This window comes from Rhinolophus sinicus, chromosome 14, assembly GCF_057876585.1.
Source record: "Rhinolophus sinicus isolate RSI-liver-muscle chromosome 14, RSI-T2T, whole genome shotgun sequence".
Lineage (NCBI taxonomy): Eukaryota > Metazoa > Chordata > Mammalia > Chiroptera > Rhinolophidae > Rhinolophus > Rhinolophus sinicus.
In genome coordinates this window covers 188,455,101-188,479,577 of record NC_142514.1, presented here as the reverse complement: position 1 = coordinate 188,479,577, position 24,477 = coordinate 188,455,101, and the positions used below count along the sequence as shown (strand labels likewise).

The 24,477-nt window shown below is 58.5% G+C and overlaps 1 protein-coding gene across 2 annotated transcripts; it reads left to right on the top strand.

The window, feature by feature from the left end:
• Positions 1-592: 592 nt before the first annotated feature.
• Positions 593-16,689, top strand: EPS8L2 (EPS8 signaling adaptor L2). Of its 2 annotated transcripts, none has more exons than XM_074336984.2 (21): positions 593-788; positions 3,274-3,371; positions 3,484-3,539; positions 4,283-4,347; positions 9,708-9,869; positions 10,303-10,452; positions 10,517-10,596; positions 10,692-10,834; positions 10,911-10,984; positions 11,124-11,250; positions 11,529-11,617; positions 11,740-11,814; positions 12,032-12,180; positions 12,313-12,445; positions 12,591-12,703; positions 13,954-14,059; positions 14,662-14,781; positions 15,056-15,128; positions 15,252-15,435; positions 15,527-15,659; positions 15,761-16,689. In XM_074336984.2, exons 2-21 carry the CDS (start codon positions 3,334-3,336, stop codon positions 15,842-15,844), a joined length of 2,154 nt encoding a protein of 717 aa, XP_074193085.1. In that variant the 5' UTR covers positions 593-788; positions 3,274-3,333; the 3' UTR covers positions 15,845-16,689. The 2 variants fall into 2 exon arrangements, with proteins under 2 accessions (XP_074193085.1, XP_074193084.1); XM_074336983.2 differs by having other exon boundaries at positions 651-788; positions 3,268-3,371.
• Positions 16,690-24,477: the final 7,788 nt, after the last annotated feature.

Below are 24,477 nucleotides of genomic sequence, written 5' to 3'. Positions count from 1 at the left end.
CAGTTCCTCCTTGCCCAGCTGGATGGGCAGGGGCCTCCTGAGAGCCAGTTCAGGAGAGAGAACACCTGCCTCATGCTGTGGGCAGAGGTTGGGGCCTGGGCACTGCTCGGAGCACCCATCCCAACAAGTCCTCTTCCCCGGCACTCGGGTACAGCCTAGGCCCCAGGCGTCCCCACTCTTCCACCGGACACCCCCATCCCTCGGGGTTGGGGCAGCACAGAGAGACTAGGAGCTCCTGGACTGTGGAGAAAGGGGCCCCTCCCACCCTTAGACACCCATTCAGAGGGGCCAGGTGAAGAGGGGGGACTCTGCCTCTGGGCCTGGCCAAGGTCACCTGACAGGGACTACACCACGTCACGCCGGCTGGGGTGCAGCTCGACAGCCCCAGGAAGGTCTCAGCCTCACCCTGCGTGTCCTCACGGAGGAGGGGCTCCCGACCCCGCCCGCCGGCGCTCAGCTCTAGGAGTGGGGTCAGCGTTGGGGGCCGCAGGGTGGGTGTTGGGGACCCACCGCGGGGAGCCCCGGTGGGGGCGGGGTCTGAAGCAGGGGGCGGAGCGGCCGAACTGGTGGGCAGGGCGTCCGCGTCCCGCCCCCGCCCCCACCGCGCTCCCGCGGTGTCCAGGTTCCAACCTGCCGCTCAGGTTCCTGCTGGCGGCTCCGCCCCGGTCTGTCCCGGCCCAGCCCCACCGCGCGTCCCTCCCGCCCGCCGGAGCCCGGCGCCGACAGACGGGCGGACTGACGCGCGGACCAGGGGACCAGCGGGCGGCGGCGCGGGCCGCGAGGAGCAGGTGAGCGCCCCGCGGGGTCCCGGGCCCAGGGCTACCGACCCCGCCGGGAGCCTGCCCGCGCTTAGGCGCAGGAGGGACGCGGGAGCTGCGCGCATGGACGGCGGCCGGGCCCGGGCCTCAGTTTCCCCAGGTGGCGGTGCGAAACGGGACTCTGCCCGGGTCTGCGGGCCGGGCCAGGGGGTCGGGAGGCACTGGGCGCGATGGGGCTGCGCCGGGTCCGCGGGCGGCCCCTGGGCTCGTGGCCAGGAGCCGGGTCCCGCTGAGGCCTGGCCTGGGCCGTCCGGTCCTGGGGCGGCGCCGGTGCGCCGGGATATTTTTAAGTCAGTGCTCATGAGTCAGCCGGCCTCATCCCAACCCTGGGGCTCGGTGCGGGGGACCCCGGTTTCTCCCCTGCGCTGGAAGACCCCACCCCTCCATCCCCGGGGCGGACGGGGCCCTCCCTGGGGTCAGACCACTGAGGTGAGCCAGGGCACCCTGTGCGTCAGACGTCAGAAGGCATTTCCTGGGTGTCAGCAAGGAGGAAATCCAGGGCAAGGGGACATCAGGCTGGGGTCAGGCTCCGGGTCATGGTTGGGGTGTGGGAGTTTCAGAAAGGAGGAGGCCGGGTCGGGGCTGCAAGGGCCAGCGTGGGAGAGACTCAGGGGTGTGGGCTGGCAGAGGCCTGTGGGCGTCCAACCTCTGGCTCTCCCACATTCCTCCTCCCTGAGCTGGGCTGGCTTAGGGCAGCCCCTGTGCAGGAGGGTGTGCCTGGTGGCAGGGGACAGGAGTAGGCAGGGTTCGTCATGCTTCTGAGGTGGCCCCACAGACTACCTCTGCCCCCACCGCAGGTGCAGTCTGCCCCAGCTGTGCTGGGAGGCAGGGCCCAGCTAGTGGTGCCTCCCCTCCTCCGCCTTGGCGAGTGCGTACACCGCCCTGCCCAGGCCTCCCCCAAGCGGGCCTCAATGCCTCAGCCCTCCCGCCCCGCCCTGCCTCTTCAGCCCTCTCTGCTTGCCTCTGTTGCCCAAGTCCACCCTGGATACCAGCTGCCGGCTCCCACCTGTTTCCCAGGTTACCCCTTGCACAGGGTGGCCCTTCCCTCACCAGGCAGCTCCCAGGGCTTGAGGGGGTTCCCCCATTCCAGGGCCCCACCCGGCTCCCCCTGGGTCTTAAGCTGACTCCTTCCCAAGGTCACTCAGCTACAGGGCTGGAATTTGAACCTGGAGCTGGTCCCTCTGCCCTCCCTGCCCTGCTGGGGCCTCCTCCCCCTCCACTGCATGACGTGACTGGGCACAATGCTGGGCCCTCCCTATGCACCCGGAAAATGACCAAATGACCGCAGTAAAACCAAAGTGCAGCCTGGGCCCCAGGGCCCGTTGGGGTTGCATGGCTCCCCTGCCCCAGTCAGCTGAAAAAGCCACCGCTCTCCCCACTGGAGTAGGTCTGTAAGTGTTCCCTCCCCATGTGCTTCCTGGCCCAGGCGCCATTGCCGGGACCCACCTCCCTGCTGGCCCTGCTGCTCGCCAGGGAGTTGTAGGCCACTGGTTCCCAGCCTAGGCTCCCCAGGGGGAGGAGCCACTTGTCACAGCCTGTGCGTGTCTGTGTAGCCCGCAGGCCTGGGTTTCACCCAGGTGTGTGTGTACCTGGACACACGTGCCCAGCGCCCTTGGCTCAGCCCGACAGGAATTCCATTAAGCAAATACTCGGGCTCACCCACTGAGGTCATGAGCATTCCGGACATTCTCCACGCACAGATGGACAGAGGAATCTAGCCAAGTCCCCAGCCCTTCTCCCCACAGAGCCAGGACCCTCAGTGGCAGGTGGGAGGAAGTGGCCCAAGGCTACCAGGCCCCTCACACCTCCTGGGAACCCTCCCTGAAGGTAGGACCTGGTCAAACCGGAAAGTCCTGGGCCGCTCCCTGGCCTGGATACCAGCACCCCTGACCATGGCAGACCCCAAGCCCTGAAAGCACTTGCTGGTGACTTGACAGGCAGACAGTGTGGGTCCAGAGATTCCCACAGGGCACAGACTCCCCCAGGATATGTCACTCTTGCCCAAGGGCACCAGGCTTTGCTGATGCCCCAGAGGGGGTGGGTCCCCCTGGACTCGCCCTAGACTCTGGGTCCCCAGGGACCCTGGCTCCAGCCTCACCCTGTGCTGCTTTCCTCTTGCCTCAGGGCCTTTGAACGTGCCATTCCCTCTGCTTGGAGGCACTTCCTCCCCCAACCCCGTTTCAGAGCCCCCAGTACACCCTTCTTGTAGCCCCACCCCAGAAAACCAGTGGGACTGGGACCCCTCTGCTGGCCTGGCCTGGGGGTCCCTGTGGAAGACCAAGGGTCTGGGGTGAGATGGGGTGGAGGTGACGGCCAGCTGGGACACAGGGCAGTGGTGGTGCTGGTGTGTCCGGGGAATCTGGCCAGGCCATCAGGCCTTTGGATCTGGGGCGGGGAGGAGGACACCCAGGCCCCAAGCAGGTGTCAGCTGTGCTCTCCGTCCACTCAGGTGTAGGCCAGGCACCAGGCCACGTTGCGATCTGCCCTTCCAGCGCCGGCCACCACCAAGGACACCATGAGCCAGTCTGTGAGCTGCTGCCCGGGTGCTGCCAAGTGAGTCCCCACCCCACCAGCTCACCCCCCCTCCCAGCCCAGCAGCCACCAAGCAGTCCCCAGGGAGGGGTGCATTGAGGGCCCCCCGCCCTCACCAGCCCCTCCCCTACAGTGGCAGCCTGGGCCGGTCTGACGGTGTGGCCAAGATGAGTGCCAAGGACCTGTTTGGTGAGTGAGATTTGAGGAGGGAGGGTCTCGCCCACCCCCCACTAGAGGGCTGTGCTGGGCCCCCACCAGGGGAGGTGCAGGTCAGCCCTGGGGGCCCAGAGGAGGCTCCTGGACCCGATTCACCCGTCTGCTCCCGTCCCTTTCCAAAGCCCCCAGCCAGAGGTGCCCTCCCCAGCCACGCCGCGTGGAAAGGGGAGAGGCCTTTACTAATAATTCAGGGCCATCAATATTGATTCGGCTGCACTCCTCACTGCAACCGGATCACGGGGAGCTGAGCGCCAGGTGTCTGCTCCAGGAGGGCAGGCCTGGCCAGCCCCACTGCCAAGCTCTGCCCCTTCCCTAGGCACCCCCAGCCGGCCCCAGACTCACCGGCTCATTGTGCTTTTGGACATGGTGCCCAGTCTGGAAAGCACGGAGCCCCAGGGAAGGCAAGGAGGTGTTAGTGGCAGTTGATAGAATAGGGGGAGCCAGTCACTCGCCCTAGACGGTGGGCCTACACCCAGCCATGACAGACCCCCAGTCACAGGTATGCCACCCCGTCTGAGAGGGCATCCTAGGGACGGAGGGAGGTCCGCGTCCTGCCGGGACCTTGAGTCCTTCCTGGTGGCCATGAGGGGCCTGCAGAGCAACGTCCCTAGCCCGCACACCGCCCTCCCCGTGGCCCAGCGGGAGGTTCAGTCCACTTGGATGGAGGGCTGCGGGGCCCCACCTCTGGGGTGAGTGACTGGTCTCTCCCTCTTCAGAACAGAGGAAGAAGTACTCCAACTCCAACGTCATCATGCACGAGACCTCCCAGTACCATGTCCAGGTGAGGTGGCCCCGGGAGCACCCCATCCTCAATGCTCCAAGGTCCCTGGGCGGGGAGCAAACTGAGGCCCAGGAAGAAGCAGTCAGCCCAGGTTCTGACACCCACAACAAGTGGCCAGAGCCAGGGACTGCCCCACACCTGTCCTGGGCTCAGCCACTGTGGGGGAACCCTCCCTCCAATCCTCGGGAGCTCACAGTCTGTGGGACGCAGGGAGCCCTGAAATGCCAGGACACGCCCTGGGTGCTGTCGGATGGGAAGGCCCAGTGGGAAGGAAATTGTCATCCTGGCCCCAAGCAAGGAACTGGGCTGCAAGGGAGACAGTGAAACAAAGACGCCCTTTCTCGAGCCCCTGCAGGGAGGGCCTGGGACGTCTGAGTCTGACCAGTTCTGGGAGAGCTGAGCTTGGTTAACCGCACTGGAGATCAGTTGCCAGCTCAGGAGGGTTTCCTCTGAGGCAAGTTTTAATTCACACTCAGAACTTAGGAAGTATGTTTCTTAAGTGACCTTCCTATTCTTGGCAGCTAGCCACATTTCTGGTTCCTGGTCATTGTCCAAGCCTGCAGAACCACAGGTCTAGGAAAGGCTGAGGAGGGAGGAAAGTGGGGAGACCCTGATCTAGAAGGTGGGGACCCTGGACCAGGAAGGTGGGGGCCATGGGCCAGGAAGGTGGGGGCCATGGGCCAGGAAGGTGGGGGCCCTGGACCAGGAAGGTGGGGGCCCTGGGCCAGGAAGGTGGGGGTCATTGGCCAGGAAGGTGGGGGTCATGGGCCAGGATGATGGGGGCCATGGACCAGGAAGGTAGGAAAACCCTGGACCAGGGAAGTGGGGGGCCCTGGACCAGCATGATGGGGGAACCTGGATCAATAAGGTGGGGGCCCTGGACCAGGAAGGCTAGTACTTCGCTCCCTATAATGCCCTCTCTGCCCACAGAGGTTAAGCAAGTTACTGCTTTCTGAACCTCAGTTTCCTCGTCTAGACAATGGGTCCACAGAGACACTGGGAGTCCCTTGGGCTCTTGAACTGGGCTTTCCCTGCCAGCTTGGGCAGGCTGGGTGGGGCCTTTCTGTGCTGCCAGGCTGGTGACTGCTCCTGCTCCAAGGTCAGGGCACAGAGGGTGGACGGGTCAGTTTCTCTCTTCCTCAGGCAGCTTTGCCACATCTAGGGTGGGGCGGGACTCTGTCCTCCTCCCACCTTTGTGAGGAGCCACATATGCCACTGGGGCTTTCCAGCTTCTCTCCTGGACTTTGGTCCAAGCTGGCCTGTGAAAGGACCCCAGCCCAGGGGCACCTCTGCTCGCCCAGCTGCCAGGAGAGCTGGGGCCATGGGCAGGGTTCGCCTGGCCTCCCAGATGGGAAAACTGAGGCACAGAGAGAGGGTGATTGGTGGTGGGGATCAGAACCCCCCTGACAATGAGGAGCCACTGCACCACGTGGGTTTTTCACCTTTTTCTAAATGGGCGGACAGAAAAATTGGCATTGAGGGTGGGGGTGTGCAGGTCTGTTATAGGTTCATGTCGCCACCCCCCACGAATGCAGGGGGACACAGAAGAGCACCATCACTCCAAACAGTTAGGGAGCATCGAGTCTCTCTGACCCTTGACTACATGTCCCCCACTCGTGGAGGCTTCTCTAGTGCCTCTCAGATGCTGTCTGGTTTTCACCATAGAGTTCTTGCCTATCTTTCATTGAAATACTCCTTGGCTATTTCATTTTTATACACTGTTATAAATGGTATTGTTTTTTTAAATATTCATTTTCCAATTGTCTGTTGCTGGCTGGTAGGAAAACTATTGAATTTCTGTAAAGTGACCACTTTACCCGAGTCCTGGATGAAGCCCTCATTTCATCCAGGGATTTGCTTGTGGATTGATTGGACTTTCTGTGTACACATCCCACCTTGTCTGAAAATAAAGATGATACTTAATTTCTTATTTTAGCCACTTTAGTTTTCTTACTTGATTGCCCTTGCTAGGTCCACCGGACAATGCTGAGTAGAATCCTTGCCTCAAGTTCAGTCTTAGAAGACAGCTTTCAGTATCTGTTTCACATGCTACAGTTTTCGTAGATGCCCTTTATGGGCTGATGGGACTCCTTTCCATTTCACTTATCATGAAAAGTGTTGAATTTTATCAAATGCTTTTTTAAAATCACACGAATTGATTTTTTTGAATGTTGAACCAACCTTGCATTTCTGGGGTAAACCTCATTCATTCGTGGTCTGTTATCCTTTTCATGTGTTGATGGACTAATTGGCTAACATTTTGTTAAGGACTTTTTTTTTTTTTTTTTTGCATTAATGTTTACTAGAGATTTTAGTCTATAATTTTCTTTTCCTGTGATGCCCTCAGCAGGTTTTGGTGTCAGGGTTATGTTGGCCTCATAAATAGAGTGGGGAGGTATTCCGTCCTCTTTTCAGAAGTACTTTATGAAAGACTGTTATTAATTCTTCCTAAATATTTGTTAGGATTCCCCTGTGAGGCCCTCTGAGGATAGGGTTTTCTTTGTGAGAAGGTTTTTGATTATGAATTTACTTTCATGCCTGTGAGATCTGTAGTGATGTCCCCTCTACCCTTCTGGTTATTGAAAATTTGTGTTTTCTCTATTTTTTTCTTGATCAATCTTGCTAGGGGTTTGTCAAGCTCATTAATCTTTTCAGAACCAACTTTGGGCTTTATTGGTTTCTCCATTGTCTGTCTATTTACTAGTTGATTTCTGCTCCTAATTTCCATTCTTCCACTTTGGGTTTTGTTTGTCTTTTTCTAGTATCTTAAGGAGAATGCTTAGATCATTGATATTAAGTCTTCGTTCTTTTCTAACATATTCAATTAAACCTGTAATGTTCCCTCAAAAAACTACTTTAGCTATACCCCACAAGCTTTGCTGTGCATGGTTTTATTATCATTCAATTCAGAATACAGTTAACCCTTGAATAAGATGGGGTTGAACTCCATAGGTCCACTTATACCTGGATTTTTTTCAATAAATATGTACAGTACTGTAAATGTATTTTCCTTTCCTTACGATTTCCTTAATAACATTTTCTTTTCTCTAGCTTTATTATGAGAATACAGTATATAATACATAAAACATGCAAAATATGTGTTAATTGTTTATGTTATCAGTAAGGCGTCTGGTTAACAGTAGGCTATTAGTGGTTAACTCTTGGGGAAGGCAAAAGTTATACTTGGATTTTCAACTGTAGGGGGGCGGTTCGGTGTCCCTAACCCCTATGTTGTTCAAGTGTCGAGTGTACTTTCTAATTTTCCTTGTGACTTCTCCTTTGACCCATGGGTTATTTAGATCGTTCTTCTTTTTTCATGTAGGCATTTACAGCTATAAATTTCCCCTTGGCACTGCTTTGGCTGTGCCCACAAGTTTTGTTTGTTTGGTTGTGTTTCCATTTTCATTCTTATTTTGTTATTTCCCTTCTGATTTCTTTCACCCATTGGTTGTTTAAAAGTATGTTGTTTAGGGGCGGCCGGTTAGCTCAGTTGGTTAGAGTGTGGTGCTGATAACACCACATTTGCCGGTTCGATCCCTGCATGGGCCACAGTGAGCTGCGCCCTCCTTGGGGAAAAAAAAGTATGTTGTCTAATTTCTAAAGATTTGGACCCATAAGTTATTTAGAAGAGTGGTGCTTAATTTCCAATTATTTGGGGGGTTTTCCTGTTATCTTTTTGTCACTGATTTCTAATTTAATTCCATGACAGTCAGAGAACACACTCTGTATGGCTTCACTCATTTGAAATTTACTGACTTGTTTCGAGCCCAGCAGTGTGGTGTTGTTTGGTTTGGTCTGGTTGTGTTGTGTTTTGCTAACAATGTGTGTGTCAGGCTTTACCTTGCTTTGCAGACAGATTGGCTGCTTGATACCCCATTGTGTGTTTCTGCCCACTTACCTCTTTAACCTGTTGATGGACATGTAGGTTGGGTCCAGCCTTTGTTATCTTATGGCTCTTCAGTGAGCAGCCTTGCACGTGTGCCACATTTGACACATGTGCAGGGACCTGCCACAGAGCTGTGAGAGGAAAGCATGTACCCCTCTCCACATACCCTGACCTCTCCCAAGAGCGCTGGGTGAGTGGAATCACGGTTCCCATTTCTCCACATCTTAACCCACAAGGACTTGTTAGTACTGGTCAGTGGACGAGGTAACAAATTCAATGGTTGATTTATTTCTAAAGTAATGGTCTCAGAGTTTCAGTGTGCAGATGTTTTATTCAGTGAGATTGCATACAGTTTTCTGTATTAATAAGTTATTTGAATTTATTTTCCTGTGGACTCTGTTCATATCTTTTGCCAGTTTTGCTGTTGGGATGTTACTCTTTTACTTATTTACATATTTTATTTATTATATATTATCTGTTTGTTTATTGTTGGTATCTTTATCACAGTTAACAAAATAGAACTTTTAATAAAGTAAGAACCATTGTTGTAATGCATATTGATATTTTTACATAATAAGGAAATTAGCTTTCAACATATCTACGTGTTATATCTAGTTTTCCCATTTTTACTTTGTATATGGTATTTTTCCCCCCAGGAAGAAATATTTATATTTTTATTTAGCCAAATTTATTGATGTTTTATTTTGAAAATCTGGAATTATTCCTTGCTTAGGAAAGACCCCTTGTAAAGAAGGCCTTTCTAGTATCAGAAGTCATCCAGTGTTTTCTTCTAGCATTTTCATGGCTTTGTGTTTTATGGTTAAGTCTTGGTTGCCTGGAGTTTGTGTTTATCTGGCTACCCCAGTACCGTTTACTGAATTCAGCTCAGACTCATGGGGAGAGGGGTGGCCAGACTTGCAGGGGGATGAGAGCAGGGCCCTGGGAAGGGGAGGCCTGGGCTGGTGAGGGTCCCTGCATATGCCCCAAGGGACTGCTGTGAGCTCGGCACTGTCCCCGCACTGGGGAGACAGCAGTGACCCATCGCCAGAACCCTTGCCCTCATGCATCAAGCACTAAGGACAGCACATACAGCACGACGCCAGCTCATGAGACATAAAACACAGGCAGGTCGCGGTGGTGACAGAGAGATGCTGTAGCTGGGTGGTGGGCGAGGGCAAGGTCTGAACAGAACCTGAAGGAGAGAGCCTGGGCAGCCAGGGGGTGGGGATGGGGGACAGCATGGGAGGGGCCCTGTGGTGAGCCTGCCACAGGAGATGGGGTGCAGTAGGGACAGTTTGTGTAGGCAGCGAAGGCTTTATCAGGGCATGTCCCTGGCCCCACAGACATCCACCAAAGCACAGCAGAGACCCCCGGGGGTGCTTGGTCTCTGCACACCCCCAGTACAGCCCCTTGGCCCTGGCTCTTGGCACAAGGTAGGCTCTGCCCTGAGTGACCATCTGCTGCCCACCCCCAGCACTTGGCCACATTTATCATGGACAAGAGTGAGGCCATCGTGTCTGTGGACGACGCCATCCGGAAGCTGGTACAGCTGAGCTCTAAAGAGAAGATCTGGACACAGGAGATGCTGCTGCAGGTCAACGACCAGGCCCTGCGGCTGCTGGACGTGGAGTCCCAGGTCCGGCAGGGGCAGGCAGAGGCATGACCCAGACGCACAGCTGGGCCTCCCTGTGGGGGCGGGGATCAGGATGAGGGCAAGGGGAGCCAGGCGGGGAGGACCACCCCCCACTACCACCCCGCTGAGAGTCCAGGGAGCCACATCCGCTGGGTCACGTCCCCCTCTGCACGAGCCTCTCCAGCGGCTGGCTTGAGCCAGGGCCTGGCCAGGTCCAGGGTTCTGTGTGCAACAGCTCTGGCCACTATCCAGTGGAGTCCATGTCTGTGTCCACGCCTGGGCCACAGCCCGTTTCTGTGCCTGTGAGCTATGCTGTGTCTGGGTCCATGGCACAAACTCCACGTGCTGGGCCCGCATGCCATGGCTCTATGTGGTACTTGGGTCCAGCCCCCCTCTGTGGCTGTGAGCCCACACCTCTGCCCGGTTGTGTCCCTAGGAAGAGCTGGAGAATTTCCCGCTGCCCACCGTGCGGCATACCCAGACGGTGCTGAACCAGCTGCGTTACCCGTCGGTGCTGCTGCTCGTGTGCCAGGACTCAGAGCAGAACAAGCCTGACATTCACTTCTTCTACTGCGACGAGGTGGAGGTGAGCAGGGGGCGGGGCGCCCACCACATAGGCCCAGAGCCAGCCTGACGCCCGGTCCCCACAGGCGGAGCTGGTGCACGAAGACATCGAGAGCGCACTGGCCGACTGCCGCCTGGGGAAGAAGATGAGGCCCCAGACTCTGAAGTAGGGTGGAGGGGCGCAGGGAGCGGGGGTCTGCCGGGGAGGCTCCAACCCTGCGCAAGGGCCTGGAGGGCTGAGCCGCCGTTGTCTCCACTCAGGGGCCACCAGGAGAAGCTCCGGCAGCGGCAGTCGGTCCTGCCTGCCCCCCAGGGCCCGGCACCCATCCCCTTCCAGCGAAACAACGCGGACACTTCTCCCCCCAAGAATCGCGTGGGCCCGCCGGTGCCGCTCAGCGAGTCAAGTAGGCTGAAGCACCTGGGCTGGGGGCTGATGCGGAGCCTGGGGCGCTCCGTCAGCAGCTCTGTCCTCCCATCCAGGCTTCCGCCGTCAGGAGTCGCTGGACGAGGAGCCACCGCGGGCCGTGCTGGCACAGAAGATAGAGAAGGAGACGGTGGGTCTCAGGGCTTGACAGGTGCCCCCTCAGCCAGTACCCACCCCTGCCCCAGGCCAAGAGCCTAGAGGGAGCTCCTGGGGCTGTCCCTGCAGCCGGTGGGGGTGCCTGGCTGACCCCTGTCCCGCTCTGATCCCAGCAAATCCTCAACTGCGCCCTGGACGACATTGAGTGGTTCGTGGCACGGCTGCAGAAGGCGGCAGAGGCTTTCAAGCAGCTGAACCAACGCAAGAAGGGGAAGAAGAAAGGGAAGAAAGGCCCAGCAGGTGCGGGGGTGGGGGGAGAGGGGTTGGTAGGGGGGAGGACACAAAGCAGAGGCGGGACAGTGGGGTCATGAAGTGGGGCGATGGGGACACAGAGGAGGGGAGCGTGGATGGGGGCTCACAGGAGTGGGGGGCGTGGAGGTCAGAGTAGGGGAACGGAGTGGCCACTGAGCTGGGGGAAGGTCCAGTCTGAGCAGGTGGACTGCATCACACTGAAGGCAAGACCCACTGGGCGCAGGGACAAGGCTTGCCATGCTCACGCGACCGCCCCCACATTGCAGAGGGTGTCCTCACGCTGCGGGCGCGGCCCCCATCGGAGGCCCAGTTTATTGACTGTTTCCAGAAAACCAAGCTGGCCATCAACCTGCTTGTGAGTCCAGCAGCCCCGCCCCGTCCCCCGGTGCATCCTCTGTGCTGACCTTGAGGGCCCCCCGCCCACCGGTCTGTCTGCCACCTGCTCATTCCCCGCCTCCCCCACCCCCCCCACTCCAGGCCAAGCTGCAGAAACACATCCAGAACCCCAGCGCTGCTGAGCTCGTGCACTTCCTCTTCGGGCCTCTGGACCTGGTGCCTGGGCTGGGTGGGCGGGTGTGGGCGGCAGGCATGGGCGGAGCAGTGGGCGGGACTTGCCTCTGGCTGAGGGCGGGGCAAGCAAGTGCCCACCTTGGGCTGCCAGCTGGGCCATGCGTCCCCCTCGAGCCGTGGGCGCAGTGGGCTGGGTGGTGGTGGTGGTGGTGTTGGGGGCCTGCGGGCATGATCCCCTCTGAACCCTACTGTGCCCCAGATCGTGAGCACCTGTGGTGGCCCGGATATCGCAAGCTCTGTCTCCAGCCCCCTGCTCTCCCGAGAGGCCGTGGGCTTCCTTCGTGGCCACCTAGTTCCCAAGGAGATGGCGCTGTGGGAGTCACTGGGGGAAACCTGGACACGCCCACGGTACTGGTCGGGCAGAGTGGCGTGGGGAGGGGGCGTAGGTCGGCGTGGGGAGGGGCGCAGGTCGGCGTGGGGGGAGCGCAGGGCGTCTGGGGGTTCTGGGTGGACCTGGCTCACTCCAAACTCCCACTCTAGCTCCGAGTGGCCGCGGGAGCCACAGGTGCCTGTGTACGTGCCCAGATTCCACAGCGGCTGGGAGCCACCCCTGGACGTGCTGCAGGAGGCTCCCTGGGAAGTGGAGGGGCTGGCGGCAGCCTCTAGTGATGAGGTGAGAGCACTCACCGCCCAACCCACGGGCCACCAGAGGGCCCCTCCATGGCCCCCCGCTGCCTTCACAGTTTAAACAGTCTGCTCCCCCCTCCTGGCCTGGCCCCCACCCCACACCAAACTAAGGAGGCCCACTTTCCCCACAGCCGGCTCCAGCAAGCCGTCCATCCTTTCGAAACTCCCCGAAGCACAGCCTTGTATCTGAACCCACACCCCTGGGAGAGGTCCTCCCCCCAGTCAGCTCTCCGCATGCTCACAGGTAAGCTCTCCTCAAAGTGAGGGAGTGTGACACTCATTCCCCAAAACACAGAGGCTCTGATATGGGTATGCTGCCACCAGGTGGCGGCAAACACCTTGTTTATGTAGTTCAAAATAGTGCTTTCCAAACTGGAACAAGGGTTTCATTCTAATTTTATGATATACAATTGAAGGGAAAATGTGAAAAGCCACCCATAAATTCAGTATTCTCATACGTTATCTCTTTTTGTGTGTCCACATTTATATTGTAGAGTCATGGTTAGAAATTTACTAAACCACTTAAATGGTTTACCAATCCCTGTCTCCCATTGGGTTGATTTAGGCTCAGTCTCCAAGCCAGAGGGTCTGGGCTAGAACAGACTGTCTCCCACCCCACACATCTCCACAGATCGAGGGCCTGGCCAGTCCCTATGCTTCCTCCCCTCCCTTCCTCCTTTCTGTTCTCAACACCCCCCCACACCCCAGGGTCTGCCTGGGGAGCTTGCAACACTGCCAGACCCCAGGATTTGTTTCAGGGGGGAGGGACCCGGAATCCATAAAGTGTGGCCTGGGCCCACACTTTAAGAAAAATTTTCATCCTTTGTCCTGGCTGGTTCACCCTGGCCCATCCTGACAGCCACTTCCAGGGTCCCAGGGAGCACCCCAGCCTCAGCCCTCTGGCCTCCCCAGTGTCCTGAGGCCTGCACCTGGATGAGGGAAGCACCCTGCTGCTCCAGGGGCCAGGCTGACCCGGAGGGAGGGATGGGCTGGGCGGCAGCCACAGGCCTGCCCTCTGCCACGTGGCCCTGCAGCCCACCGGTAGCTGTCCGCTGTGTGTCATCCTGCACTGTCCGCACTGCTCACAGGACTGCAGCTCTCACAACGCCTGGCTCTCCCTTGTTGGTCAGCTGCTTCCCAGCGACAGCTGTGACCCTGTCACTTCTTGGGTACATGGCTGGCTCTGGTTTCCCTGAGGGGCCAGGTCTGGAGACCCCTGAGGTGGCCTGGGCTGGCGCAGGCCTTGCTGTGCCTACAGGCACCTGCGTCCCATGGGCCTGCACTGCCCCACCTCCGTGCACGGGCCCCAGCCGCTCTGGGGCTGTCACAGTTTCCATTCCCGGCTGACAAGCCGCAGCCTCGCTCTACTGCAACCTTGGAGAGCCGACCGGGAGACAGCTGAGTATCTGGGAAGCTGCTCCCACCAGCCCAGCCCCAGGTCCAGGAGGAGACCCTGGCCCAGCCCTGGGCCTCAGCCCCTCCTGTTTGACGCAGGGGCTACGAACCTACAGCAGCCATGGCCAAGTATGTCAAGGTCCTCTACGACTTCACAGCCCGCAATGCCAATGAGCTCTCGGTGCTCAAGGATGAGGTCCTGGAGGTGCGTTGGCCAGCGGGAGGGGCTGCCCAGGGGCGCGGGGCTGCATAACCCTGGGACCTGGCATGTCTGTCCCACCCTTTTCCCCAGGACCCTACCCCTGGGCTCCAACGCACGTCCACAGCTTCCCCACCCCCAGAGCCTGGCTGAGGGGCCATCCTCCCTTGGGGATCTCAGAGGGCACACAGGGAGGGGCTCCTGAGCTGGGCTGGGCTGTGCCAAGTTGGGGACCCTCCAAAACTTGTCACTCATGCCCACCCCTGCAGCCCCCTTGAGGCATCATCTCTGTGTGATGCCAACCCCGAATCCAGGCCACTGAGGGAGGAAAGTGGAGCGAGCTAGGAGTGGGTGACCTAGACCCACAGCCTGGCTGGAGGCACTTTCTCAGGAAGCTGCTGGGGGTCACGGGCCCCTTTGGTGGGAGGGAAGGCTGGTTGGGGCTGTGTGACTGTCCCCACAGGACTGGGGGAAGGCTCAAGGAGAGACAGCGGATCTCTCTCGGGCACACACTGGTTGGTTGTCCCAGCACCTGGCACTGGTGCCTGTGGACAGAGGGGGTTGGGACCTGTGGGTCAGGGGTGACCCCGGAGGGTGTGTATGCGCAGGTGCTGGAAGATGGCCACCAGTGGTGGAAGCTCCGCACTCGCAGTGGCCAGGCGGGCTACGTGCCCCACAACATCCTGGCTGAGACCCGGCCCGAGGACCTGGGTGCCCCCCAGGAGCAGGTGATGTTGGGGCTCTGCTCTGTCCCGCACATGGTTGTCCAGGAGCCTGGGGGGAGGGGCAGGTGCTGTGAGTGGCGGGGAAACACCCACCCTGAGCCTGGAGGGGCTGGTGTGGGGGCTCTGGGGGTCTGGCCCCCAGGCCAGTGGGGGCCTGGACAGGTCCTGGGAGGAGGGAGGGGGGCCTCACACTGTCCTTACTCCAACCCTGATGGGAGGGAAGACGAGTGAGGCTGATGGCCCCTCCCCGTCCCCCTTCTTCCCCACACCCCTGCAGGCTGGTATGAAATACTGGGGTCCTACCAGCCCCACCCACAAGCTGCCCCCAACCTTTGCCGGAAACAAAGATGGTGAGGGATGTGCAGTGGGGACGGGTGCCCAGAGCCACCCGGAGGGGCACGGGGCCCTGCGCCAGGGGAGGGGGAGCCCTGGGGTTGCGGGATAGGGCCTGAGCCACTGGGGCCCCCCCGCAGAGCTCATCCACCAAATGGACGAGGTCAATGACGAACTCATCAAGAAGATCAGCTACATCAAGGCGCAGCCGCCGCAGCGGCACTTCCGCGTGGAGCGCAGCCAGCCCGTGCACCTGCCGCTCACCTACGAGTCTGGCCCGGAGGAGGTCCGCGCCTGGCTGGAAGCCAAGGCCTTCAGTTCACGGTGAGCCTGTGGGCAGGTGGGCAGATGTGGGTGGGACCGCCACGCCCACAGCCAGGGCCCCGCCCTCACGCCCGCCCCGCCTACCCTGCAGGATCGTGGACAATCTGGGCATCCTGACCGGGCCCCAACTCTTCTCGTTGAACAAAGAGGAGCTGAAGAAGGTGTGTGGGGAGGAAGGCATCCGCGTGTACAGCCAGCTCACCGTGCAGAAGGCCGTCCTGGAGGTGAGCCCGTGCCCCGCCCTCTGGGCCTTCCTCCCCCGACCTGCTCTGGGACCCTGACCTGCGGGTCCCCTAGGCTGAGACCGCCCCATTCCCGTCCCTAGAAGCAGCAAGGTGGGTCGGAGCTGGAAGAACTCATGAACAAGTTTCATTCCAAGAACCAGCGGAGGATGGAGGAAGACAGCTAGACCTGGCGGTGTGGGCCCACCAAGCCTGTGGCTGCAGGCCGCTCTGCGGGGCCCACCCCCGTGCATGGAGTATTATTTTTGTATGTGTGTGTATTTTGTACCATGGACACAGGGAGTGTTGTGCTGGCTGGGGGTCCGTTTACCTGTCCTCAGGCACCGCCGTGCCGCAGCCCACACTCACCCACCTGCCCCACGGCCCACCTCAGCCAAACTTGCCACCTTAGGTGCCAGCTACTTATCCACCTGCCCCCTAGGGCCAGAGCTATGGCTGGTCCAGACCTAGCCCAGCCCCTTCCCTGCTTCTCCCCATACCTCTTCCTGAGGCTACAGAACTCTCTTTTTTCTCTGGCCTGCCCCATCCACATGGGGTTCCCTGGCGCTTGTGACTGCCCCATCCCACCTGCGTGACTGCTCACATCCACATCCACCCGCACCCCCACACCCCTGGAAGGGCTGTGGCTCCAAAGGGCAGCAGACTTCAGCTACCCAGCCACCCTGGGCTCTATTCCCACCAGGCTGGTGACCCTTGCTCAGATGGTGCCCCCAGCACCCACCCAGTGCACTGCTCTTGAGGGTGGCCTGGGGGTGCATGCCGTACTTGGAGTGAGGATGAACCAGACACACCCAAGTACTGGTCTCAGCACCCCACCTTTACCCACACCGCCCCCCACCACTCTCTCCAGAGCCCAAGAAAGGAACTTTCCCTGACCAAGCTCAGGCCAGCTTCACCTACATGCTGTATAAGGGGGTGGGTGAGTCTTGGATCCCTGGCTTCTGCAGGTCACACCCCAGAGTTGAGAGGTGGCCAGGCTCAAAAGCCATGACATTAAACCAATTGTTCCCTAGCAGCCTCGTGTCTGTCTCCTGGAGGTGGGTGTGGGGCCGCTGGGGGTCCTGGAGCCTCCCTGAAATTGCTCCCTTTGTAAGAGTTATCAGGCAAGGGCAGGCTGTGGCCAGACCGGGTAATGGAAGTCCCAAGTAAGTCCGCTCACCCCTGACCCTGGGAGACCCACCCCTCTACACCCATGTGAGAGGGTCCAGAGGACATCCCTGAAAGGTGAGGGGTTGAGAAGGGCCCTGCCCAGGCCAAATGTCCAGAAAGCCTGAAGATTGTCACCCAAGACGAGTGGGAGCGGTGGGGAGCCAGTTCTGCCAAGCTTACGGCAGGGAGGGGGCATGAGTCAGAGGGCAACGCCAAAACTGGACTTGGAGAACTTAGCTGAGAATGCGGTGAGAGAAGGGGCAGGGAGACGCCCGAGAAGAGTGTATGGGACTGATGGGGATCCGGCTGACAGTCAGCTGGGATGATGTTAGGGCAGGCGCGGAGTGGTCCCTGGGCATGCAGACAGCTGAACTTGGCACCTCATAGACCCCTGACCACCTGGCCAGTGCTCCACCCTTGGAGGAGTTCTCTGGCGCCCTCTGCTGGCGGCTCTGTGACTGCGGTGCGTGGCGGCCAGGGGGCGCCCTGGCACCTGGCTGAGTCCCCAAAGCAGACAGTGGACCAACCGTGGGACAGGGTGTCCCAAGGGCCCAGTCTTGGGGTCTCTGCCGGTTGGACTGGGAGCTCGGGAAGGTTGGGCCTGGCGGGGCTGGGTTGGGAGGGCTGTCCCTCAGATGGTGGCCCACCAAGCCAGGCCCAGTCCCCACGCCTGGAAAGCCCCACTTAGCTGGTACAGGCCATACCCAGCCAAATCTGTCCAGCACATCTGGGGAGTCAAGGGGAGCAGAGGTATCTGGTGCCGTCTGGGCCGCCACTGAAACTTGACTGCCAGGACTTCATCTTCCCAGGAAAGAAAGGTCCTGCCCTCACCCACTGGGCAGAAAAGAAGGTGTGCCCTCCTGAGCCCAGGCAGGACCCCACAGAGAGGGTGATGGGGTCCCAGAGGAAAGGGGAGGGATGGGGGTGATGTCCTTTCCTCTGGAAACTATAGATCTCCCTAGTCCAGAACCACCAGGTCACAGGAACCCGGACACGACCACCCCCATCCGCCCTATTCAGCTGAGCCCCTCCCTGAGTGGGGAATGGGCATCCCTGGCTCCACCCGCTCTGGGGGGCCTCTGTTGGCCCCCCCCCGGAATGCCCAAACTAGAGCCAGCGGCCAGGGTGGTCTGGGCTTTGGAGTCACCTCTTCAGAGCCCCAGAACCTACACCTGCTCCCTCCCCCTTCCCCCACCCACCCCGCTCTACAGGCCACCATCTGCTCTAGCCCCTCCGTCCACTCTATGCTTCCTAGACAACTGGAGGAGGCCTAGGCCCCTAGGCGCCGGGCCCCAGGCCAGGTCCCACTACCCAGGAGCTGCTGACTGCGAGGTACCCTGCCCAACCCCCCCAACCCCCGTCTGCTCAGGTTTCTGGGCTCCCAGAAGGGGCTCCCCACCATCTCCTGGAACCCCACCCCCTAGAGCCCACAGAGTAGGGGTGAGGAGCCACTCTGCTTTCAACCTGAGGGCGTCACTATCCAGGGCCCCCAGATTAAGGGGTGACTGAGGGCCACCCTCCCTGACGTCCTGGTGACCTCAGGGCCTGTAAGGTAAGCTTGGACCAAAAATAAGGCACAGAAGGAGGGGCCACCTGTGCAGAGTCCCAGAGCTGGGGAAGGGCTGGGTTCAAACGCAATTTGGTCTGATTCACCACCTCCTACTCCAGACCAGTCACGCATGGAAGAGGGAGGTGGTGCTACTAGCCCTAGTAGAGGCGGGGCTACGGCGGGGCAGACTGTGGGCAGAGGGGTCATCACACTGGATGAGGGTGGAGCTGCCCCTCCAGCACCTGCTCTGTGCCCAGCTGTGCACAGCAAAAGTCCCACGAACAAGGCCCATCTCTGTCTTGGGGACAGGCGTGTCTTTGTGGCTCTCTGCTGAGCAGAGGCCTTGGCCCCTGAGCCCACTCAGGCCGGGTCACACCATTTACGAAGAGCTTTTTCTTTTTCCTTCTTTTTTTTACAAAAACTTTTTCAAAATGTTCACCAAGAGGTTGATGCACAGAATCACACTGGGGCAGAATGTCCCTCGCAGGCGTGAGCTGCAGGACAGGACAGAGGGCACCTGGAGAGGGGCTGCTGGGCAGGGACTTGCTAGCGGGAAAGGACTCATGGTGAGGGGGTCCCGAGGAGGTGGCCCCATATGCGGAGAAACAGCACAAGGACCCCTACTGTCCCCACAAGGGCTCCAGAGCTAGTAGGCTTGTATGAGACGTAAAACCATCACGTTCATAGAAGCAGACGTGGACAATATCTGTGACAAGCTTGACCAAGAACTTCCTGTACAAAACTGCAAAATGAGGTAACAAGTTTGTGTTCATCAAATTCAAGACTTGCATGCACCAGAGGGCCACGAGGCCACTGGCCATGGTCAGATCGAGTGGAGCAGATGCCCAGTACAGCCGCTGGCCCGGTGGGTCCTCGCTCTCTGGGGGGCCCAAGGCCCTTTCACGGGGCCCTGAGCTCTAAACCAGTTTCATAACGAGACAGAGTGTGTTTTTGTTTGAACTGTTCCCCCCCATTCATGTGACATGCCATTAGGTTGCGCCCTAATCCTGGTGTCCTTACAATACGGAAATCGGGACACATACACAGGCACAACGTCATGTGAAGATGGAGGCAGAGATGGGGCATCCACACGACGAGGAGCATCAGAGATCGCCAGCACACTGCCAGACGCCGGGGAGACACCCGGACAACACTCTCCTTCGCAGCCTGAGGGACCAGCTCTGACCTTGGACTCCCAGCCTCCAGGCCCGGGGACAATGAAGTCCTGGTGTTTAGGGCATGCAGCTGATCACGCACCGTGATGGCAGCCCCAGGAAACTAATCAAAGTGACTTGCCTTTCCCACTGGGCTCACGCCTGCACAGAGGGTGCCGAGCCCCGTGGGGGATGCTGTGGGCCCCTCCTCCCCACCACAGGCTCCCGGGGGAAGAAGCCCCAGAGCCCGTGGGGCGTCCAGGTGGATCAGCGACGCTCCCCACTTACCGTCACCCCGTCCCGGCCCTGGAAGGGGAGTTGCCGCCCCAAGAGGCACCCTGGTGTGATGGCCGAGGTGGGACACGCTGGTCACTCACACCTGGGTTCTCCACAATGGACTGGGAACGCTGTCACTTCAGGGACAACAATGGTCAGTCTTAGTTGCCTTGGTAAACTCGAGCGTTTGAGTGGAAATTAGAATTTTGGAACCTGCCACCCAAGCGGAACAGCTTCCCAAGTGCCAGATGGTTGTGACGGGTGCACGGTGACATGAGTGATTATGGAGAGACGTCCTTATTGGGGACAGATGTGTCTGCACGTGGGAGGTCTGTGACTCGGGAAAGGACCAGTGCAGGCTGCTTCAAAGTCACCTCGGGCCAGAGACCCTCCACACAGCAAGAAAGACGGGGGCTTTAGGGGACCACGGTGACGAGTGCACTGGTGCGTCCCCCTCCCAGATCGACCCTTGCTCTCAGGGAACTGCCACTTGTCAGGGTTTGGTGTCCTATCAAAGGAGAAAGTCTGCAATTACCCAAAAGGGCGAGGATCCTGCTTATTCCAGCTATGAACCTGCGTGAAGCAGGCTTTTCCTCGTCAACCAAGACGGTGCCGCCCGCAGACAGGCCACCGGACGCCAAGGAGGTGTCACAGGCCGGTGGGGATGCCACTCTGCTCACTATATTGGAGTTTTGAAAGTAATGACTTTTCATAGAAATAGGCTCTTTACGTGCTGAATGCTGACTCTCCAAAATGCCACCGGTGACATGTTGGTACAGCCATGTGGGCTCACCTACCCTGAGGGTCTTAGCAGGGTGTAAGGGGCAGGCGGGCGGGCCGGTGGGTTTTGAAGCTTGGAGTCCTTGGAGGCTCCAGTAGGACTGGGAAGGCCCGAGATGTGTGAAGGGCTGGGGGTGAGTTTCAAGAATCCCTGGGCTGGCTGAGCCCCACCCACAGGCCTTGGTCAACTGTTTCCAGAACGTTGTGATCCTGAAAGGACAGGCATTTGCAGCACCCATTCTGTAGTGGGTGGGTGGGATGGGTTTCAGATAAGGCCCGCCTCTCTTATTGCGGGAGGAATAACGAAGTGCGTGGCTTTACATTTTCCGTTTCTACTATAGTATTGACAGAGGTGACCTCAGGAACAGAAGTTCTTTGGGGCCCTCAGTGGTGTTTAAGTGTGTGAAGGTGTCCCGAGGCCCATTTGACAGCCGCCCACGGCATCTGCGGGGAGAACTGGTGGTGGGCAGCGCCGTGAATGGGGCACTTACAGGGGCACTGCAGGCCTTACTAGTTCCTGAGCTGGTGTTCAGATTCGGCCATCAGAGGATGGCAAAGGAAAGCCACTGTCACCTCACAGACCGGCAAAAATAGGAAGCTGGCTGACACTCTGGCCTGGGAGGCCTGGGGTGAGGCTACAGCCAGCTGTGCGGGGTTCAGTTACCAGTGTCCCCAGACCAGCAGCCCTGCCCCTGCAGCGTGTCCCCAGGAGGGAGGGGTGGAAGACGTGGGCAGTGGGAGAGACAGAGGAGAGAGAGCCGTGCAGAAAGCAGCAGAGTATGCACTTCGAACGCTGACACCTGTGGAAGGAAAGTGCTGAGTGAAAAGGAGGAAGTAGAATGAGGTCGCCACACAGACTCCATGGGTCAAAATACACGGACACGAGACAGAAAAAGCTCAGATGTTAGCAGCAATACATTTCACAAGAACTTGTGCAGACAACGGCCTTAGAAGAGTTACTTAGGGAAAGGCTCTAATAGGGAGTGAATATCTAAATCAAAAAGAGGGAGCAAAATAAACAGGTAAGGACAGTTCTGTGAACAATCCAATACTAACCCTCTAACTTCCAAAACCAAAGCCCCTTGACCCCATCCAGTTGTATCCTGCATGCTCCCCAAAAGCAATTGCTGTTCTGAATTTGGGGTTTATCCTTACGATGAATGCCTTTATATTTTTACAACCTGTGTGCGTCTCCCCAAATGCCATTCACGGTTACTGTATCTTTAAACAGGACTCTTTCAAACTTGCAACAGGAAGTTGAAGCACGTCTCCCCTGCTTCACCCCAGGTTGCAAACAAGACGGTGCCAGACCACCTGTGCCTGTGCGGGCAGGCCGAACATGGAGAGGCCATGTGGCCACCAACAGGGTCTCCTGGCAGCCCGCGAGGGGCGGGACAGGACAACGTGGAGGCTTCAGGTGAGGTGGCTGGGGCCAGCCGGCTGACTGCAATGCCCAGGCAGGCCACACCCAGATTCCTGGGTTTTAATTGTGGTAAAGTCCACACAACATAAAATTTGCCACCTTAACTATTTTTAAGTGCACAGTTCAGTGGCATTAGGTACATTCACAATGTTGTGCAACCATCACCACCATCATTTCCAGAACTTCCCATCGTCCCAAACTGACACTCTGTCCCCATGGAACACTAACTTCCCTCCCCCTCCCCAGCCCTGGCACCATCATCTACTTCCTGTCTCTGAGTCTGACTCCTCTAGGGACCTCGTGTGATGGGGTCACACAGGATTCATCCTTCTGTGTCTGACTCGTTTCACTCAGCACAGTGTCCTCCAGGTCCATGCACGTTGCAGCAGGTGTCAGAATGTCCTCCTTTTTGAGGCTGAGTAATAGTCCCCTGTGTGGACTACAGCTGTGCACCCCATTCCAGTGTGGGGGTTCCCCCACACCACCAGGCAATTCTGTGACACCAGCTGTCCCACAATTCAACTCAATCCTGACACCATCCACCTGGAGACAGCGCCAGATCCCGCAGGTGAAGGGCTAGGTCCCACAGGACTGCCCCACTGCAGGCGCCCATCACAAGTCCAAGTTGTCTCCTGTGCTTCTGACTGACCGGCTCTAAATTGGGGCCCCCACAACCCCCTCCTCAGGTTGGGTTAATTTGCTAGAGCAGCTCACGGAACTCAGGAAACCAGTTTACTTGCTAGATCACCGGTTTATTACTATTTACTGGAAGACGCCTCCACGCAGACTCCCACCAGCCTGGGTGAAAGGGCCCCCGTCAGGAGCTGTGCAAGCAGCCCTGTGCGGCTGAACTCTGGGAGCAGTCTCTTGCACACACGTGTCACACCTCGAGAAGCCACCCAGCCCCAGCTAGAACTGCACACGGTCTGGTGACCAGAAACCACAGCTGTCTTAAAATGGAAGCAGGTGGCCTCCAAAGGGGACGACTTTCCAAAGCGACTGGATCAGGCCTGCACAGCCTTTTCTTACTATGAATTCTGACTTGTCTTTCTCCCCATCTCAGAAGCAACGTGCCCTTGTTTGAATTCCCTAAGCTACTGTGAAAGGGGGGACTTTCCTGGTTGTTGAGTGTCATCAGGGACTTGGATCTATCAAAGATAATAATGGTCTGTGTTCCATTAACTACAGGTCTGAAACCTGGCGTCAATTCACCGTGCAGACTAGGTTGTGATGTTGTTCTGATGTAGTTTTGAATTCTTCTTAAGCTCTGCACCTGTTGCCTGTTAACCCCCGACACGAGCTGTCCCCCATCCATGCGCCTTCCCTCTGACGGAGAGATGACACCCGGAAGATGGCCTTCCTGACACTGGGGACGGAAAGGCTGAACTCGGAAGACCTGACTGTGGATCAGCGATGCTTTCAGAGAAAGATCTCAGTCAAAATGGGGAAATGATAAAGACAAACTGAGACTAAACTAGCCCGGGTGTGTGGGAGGAGCTGGGGCTGTGGCTGTGTTCTCACATTGCGCCCATAGTCCTGACTCAACCCCGCCCCCAGCCTCACCCCAACACCTCCCCCCAGGCCCTACCACCCTACCCTCCTGGCCCAACTCAGTTTCCTTCCCATCTTGGTGGCCCGCCTTGTCATGTTCCCCTGGTCAAACCCCATCCCATTAAATCCACCCTCCGCCCCTCACATCCGCCCAGAGGAGCAGGATGGACAGGCAGCCGCACCCAGGTCTGCCACATCTGGATGGATGGCCCACGCCCCTGGGCCTGACACTCCCAGTCCCTCCTGCCCCCAGGCACCCCCTCCTCTCAGCTGGTGGATTTGTTTCCTCCCACATCTCTGAAGAGGTGAAGTGGTCAGCAGAGCTTCTCCAGGTGCCATCAGCTGTGCCCACCTGCCCCATCTGTGCCCAGGTCTGCTGCTTGTCCCTGCTGCTCATCCCTCCTGTCACCCCGATGTCCTTCCTGCCTGGTGACAAAGGCCACCCTTGCATGAGTGCACTGGATCCCAGCCCCTGTCCACCCAAGGACCTAGCTGAGCGCACCCTTCTCCTCTCCTGCCACCAGCCACTGCTCCCTTCACAACAAAACCCCCAAAGTGCAGAGTTTGCACTGTTCCACCCCTGCTTCTCCCACCCACACTCCACTGCAGCTGCCCTGGCAAGGTTGGCAGTGAGGCCCCCACAGGCCACGCACACCCAAGGTCCTTGAGCCCCCACTCTCCAGCATCTGGTTTTGTCTCCCGTAGCTCCTCCCTCATTGACCCTGATCCAGGCCCAGCCAGGCCTGCAGGGTCACTCCAGCTCCCCCACTCCTGGACATGTGCAGTGCGTACGCGGATGATGGAGGCCTCGGCCCAGGAAATTCAAACAACTCCAAATCCATTGGAGTTATATTTCCTATGACTGATTTGATACATAATGGCCTCGGGACACCTTGTGAGGGTAGTGCTACTAGGTCG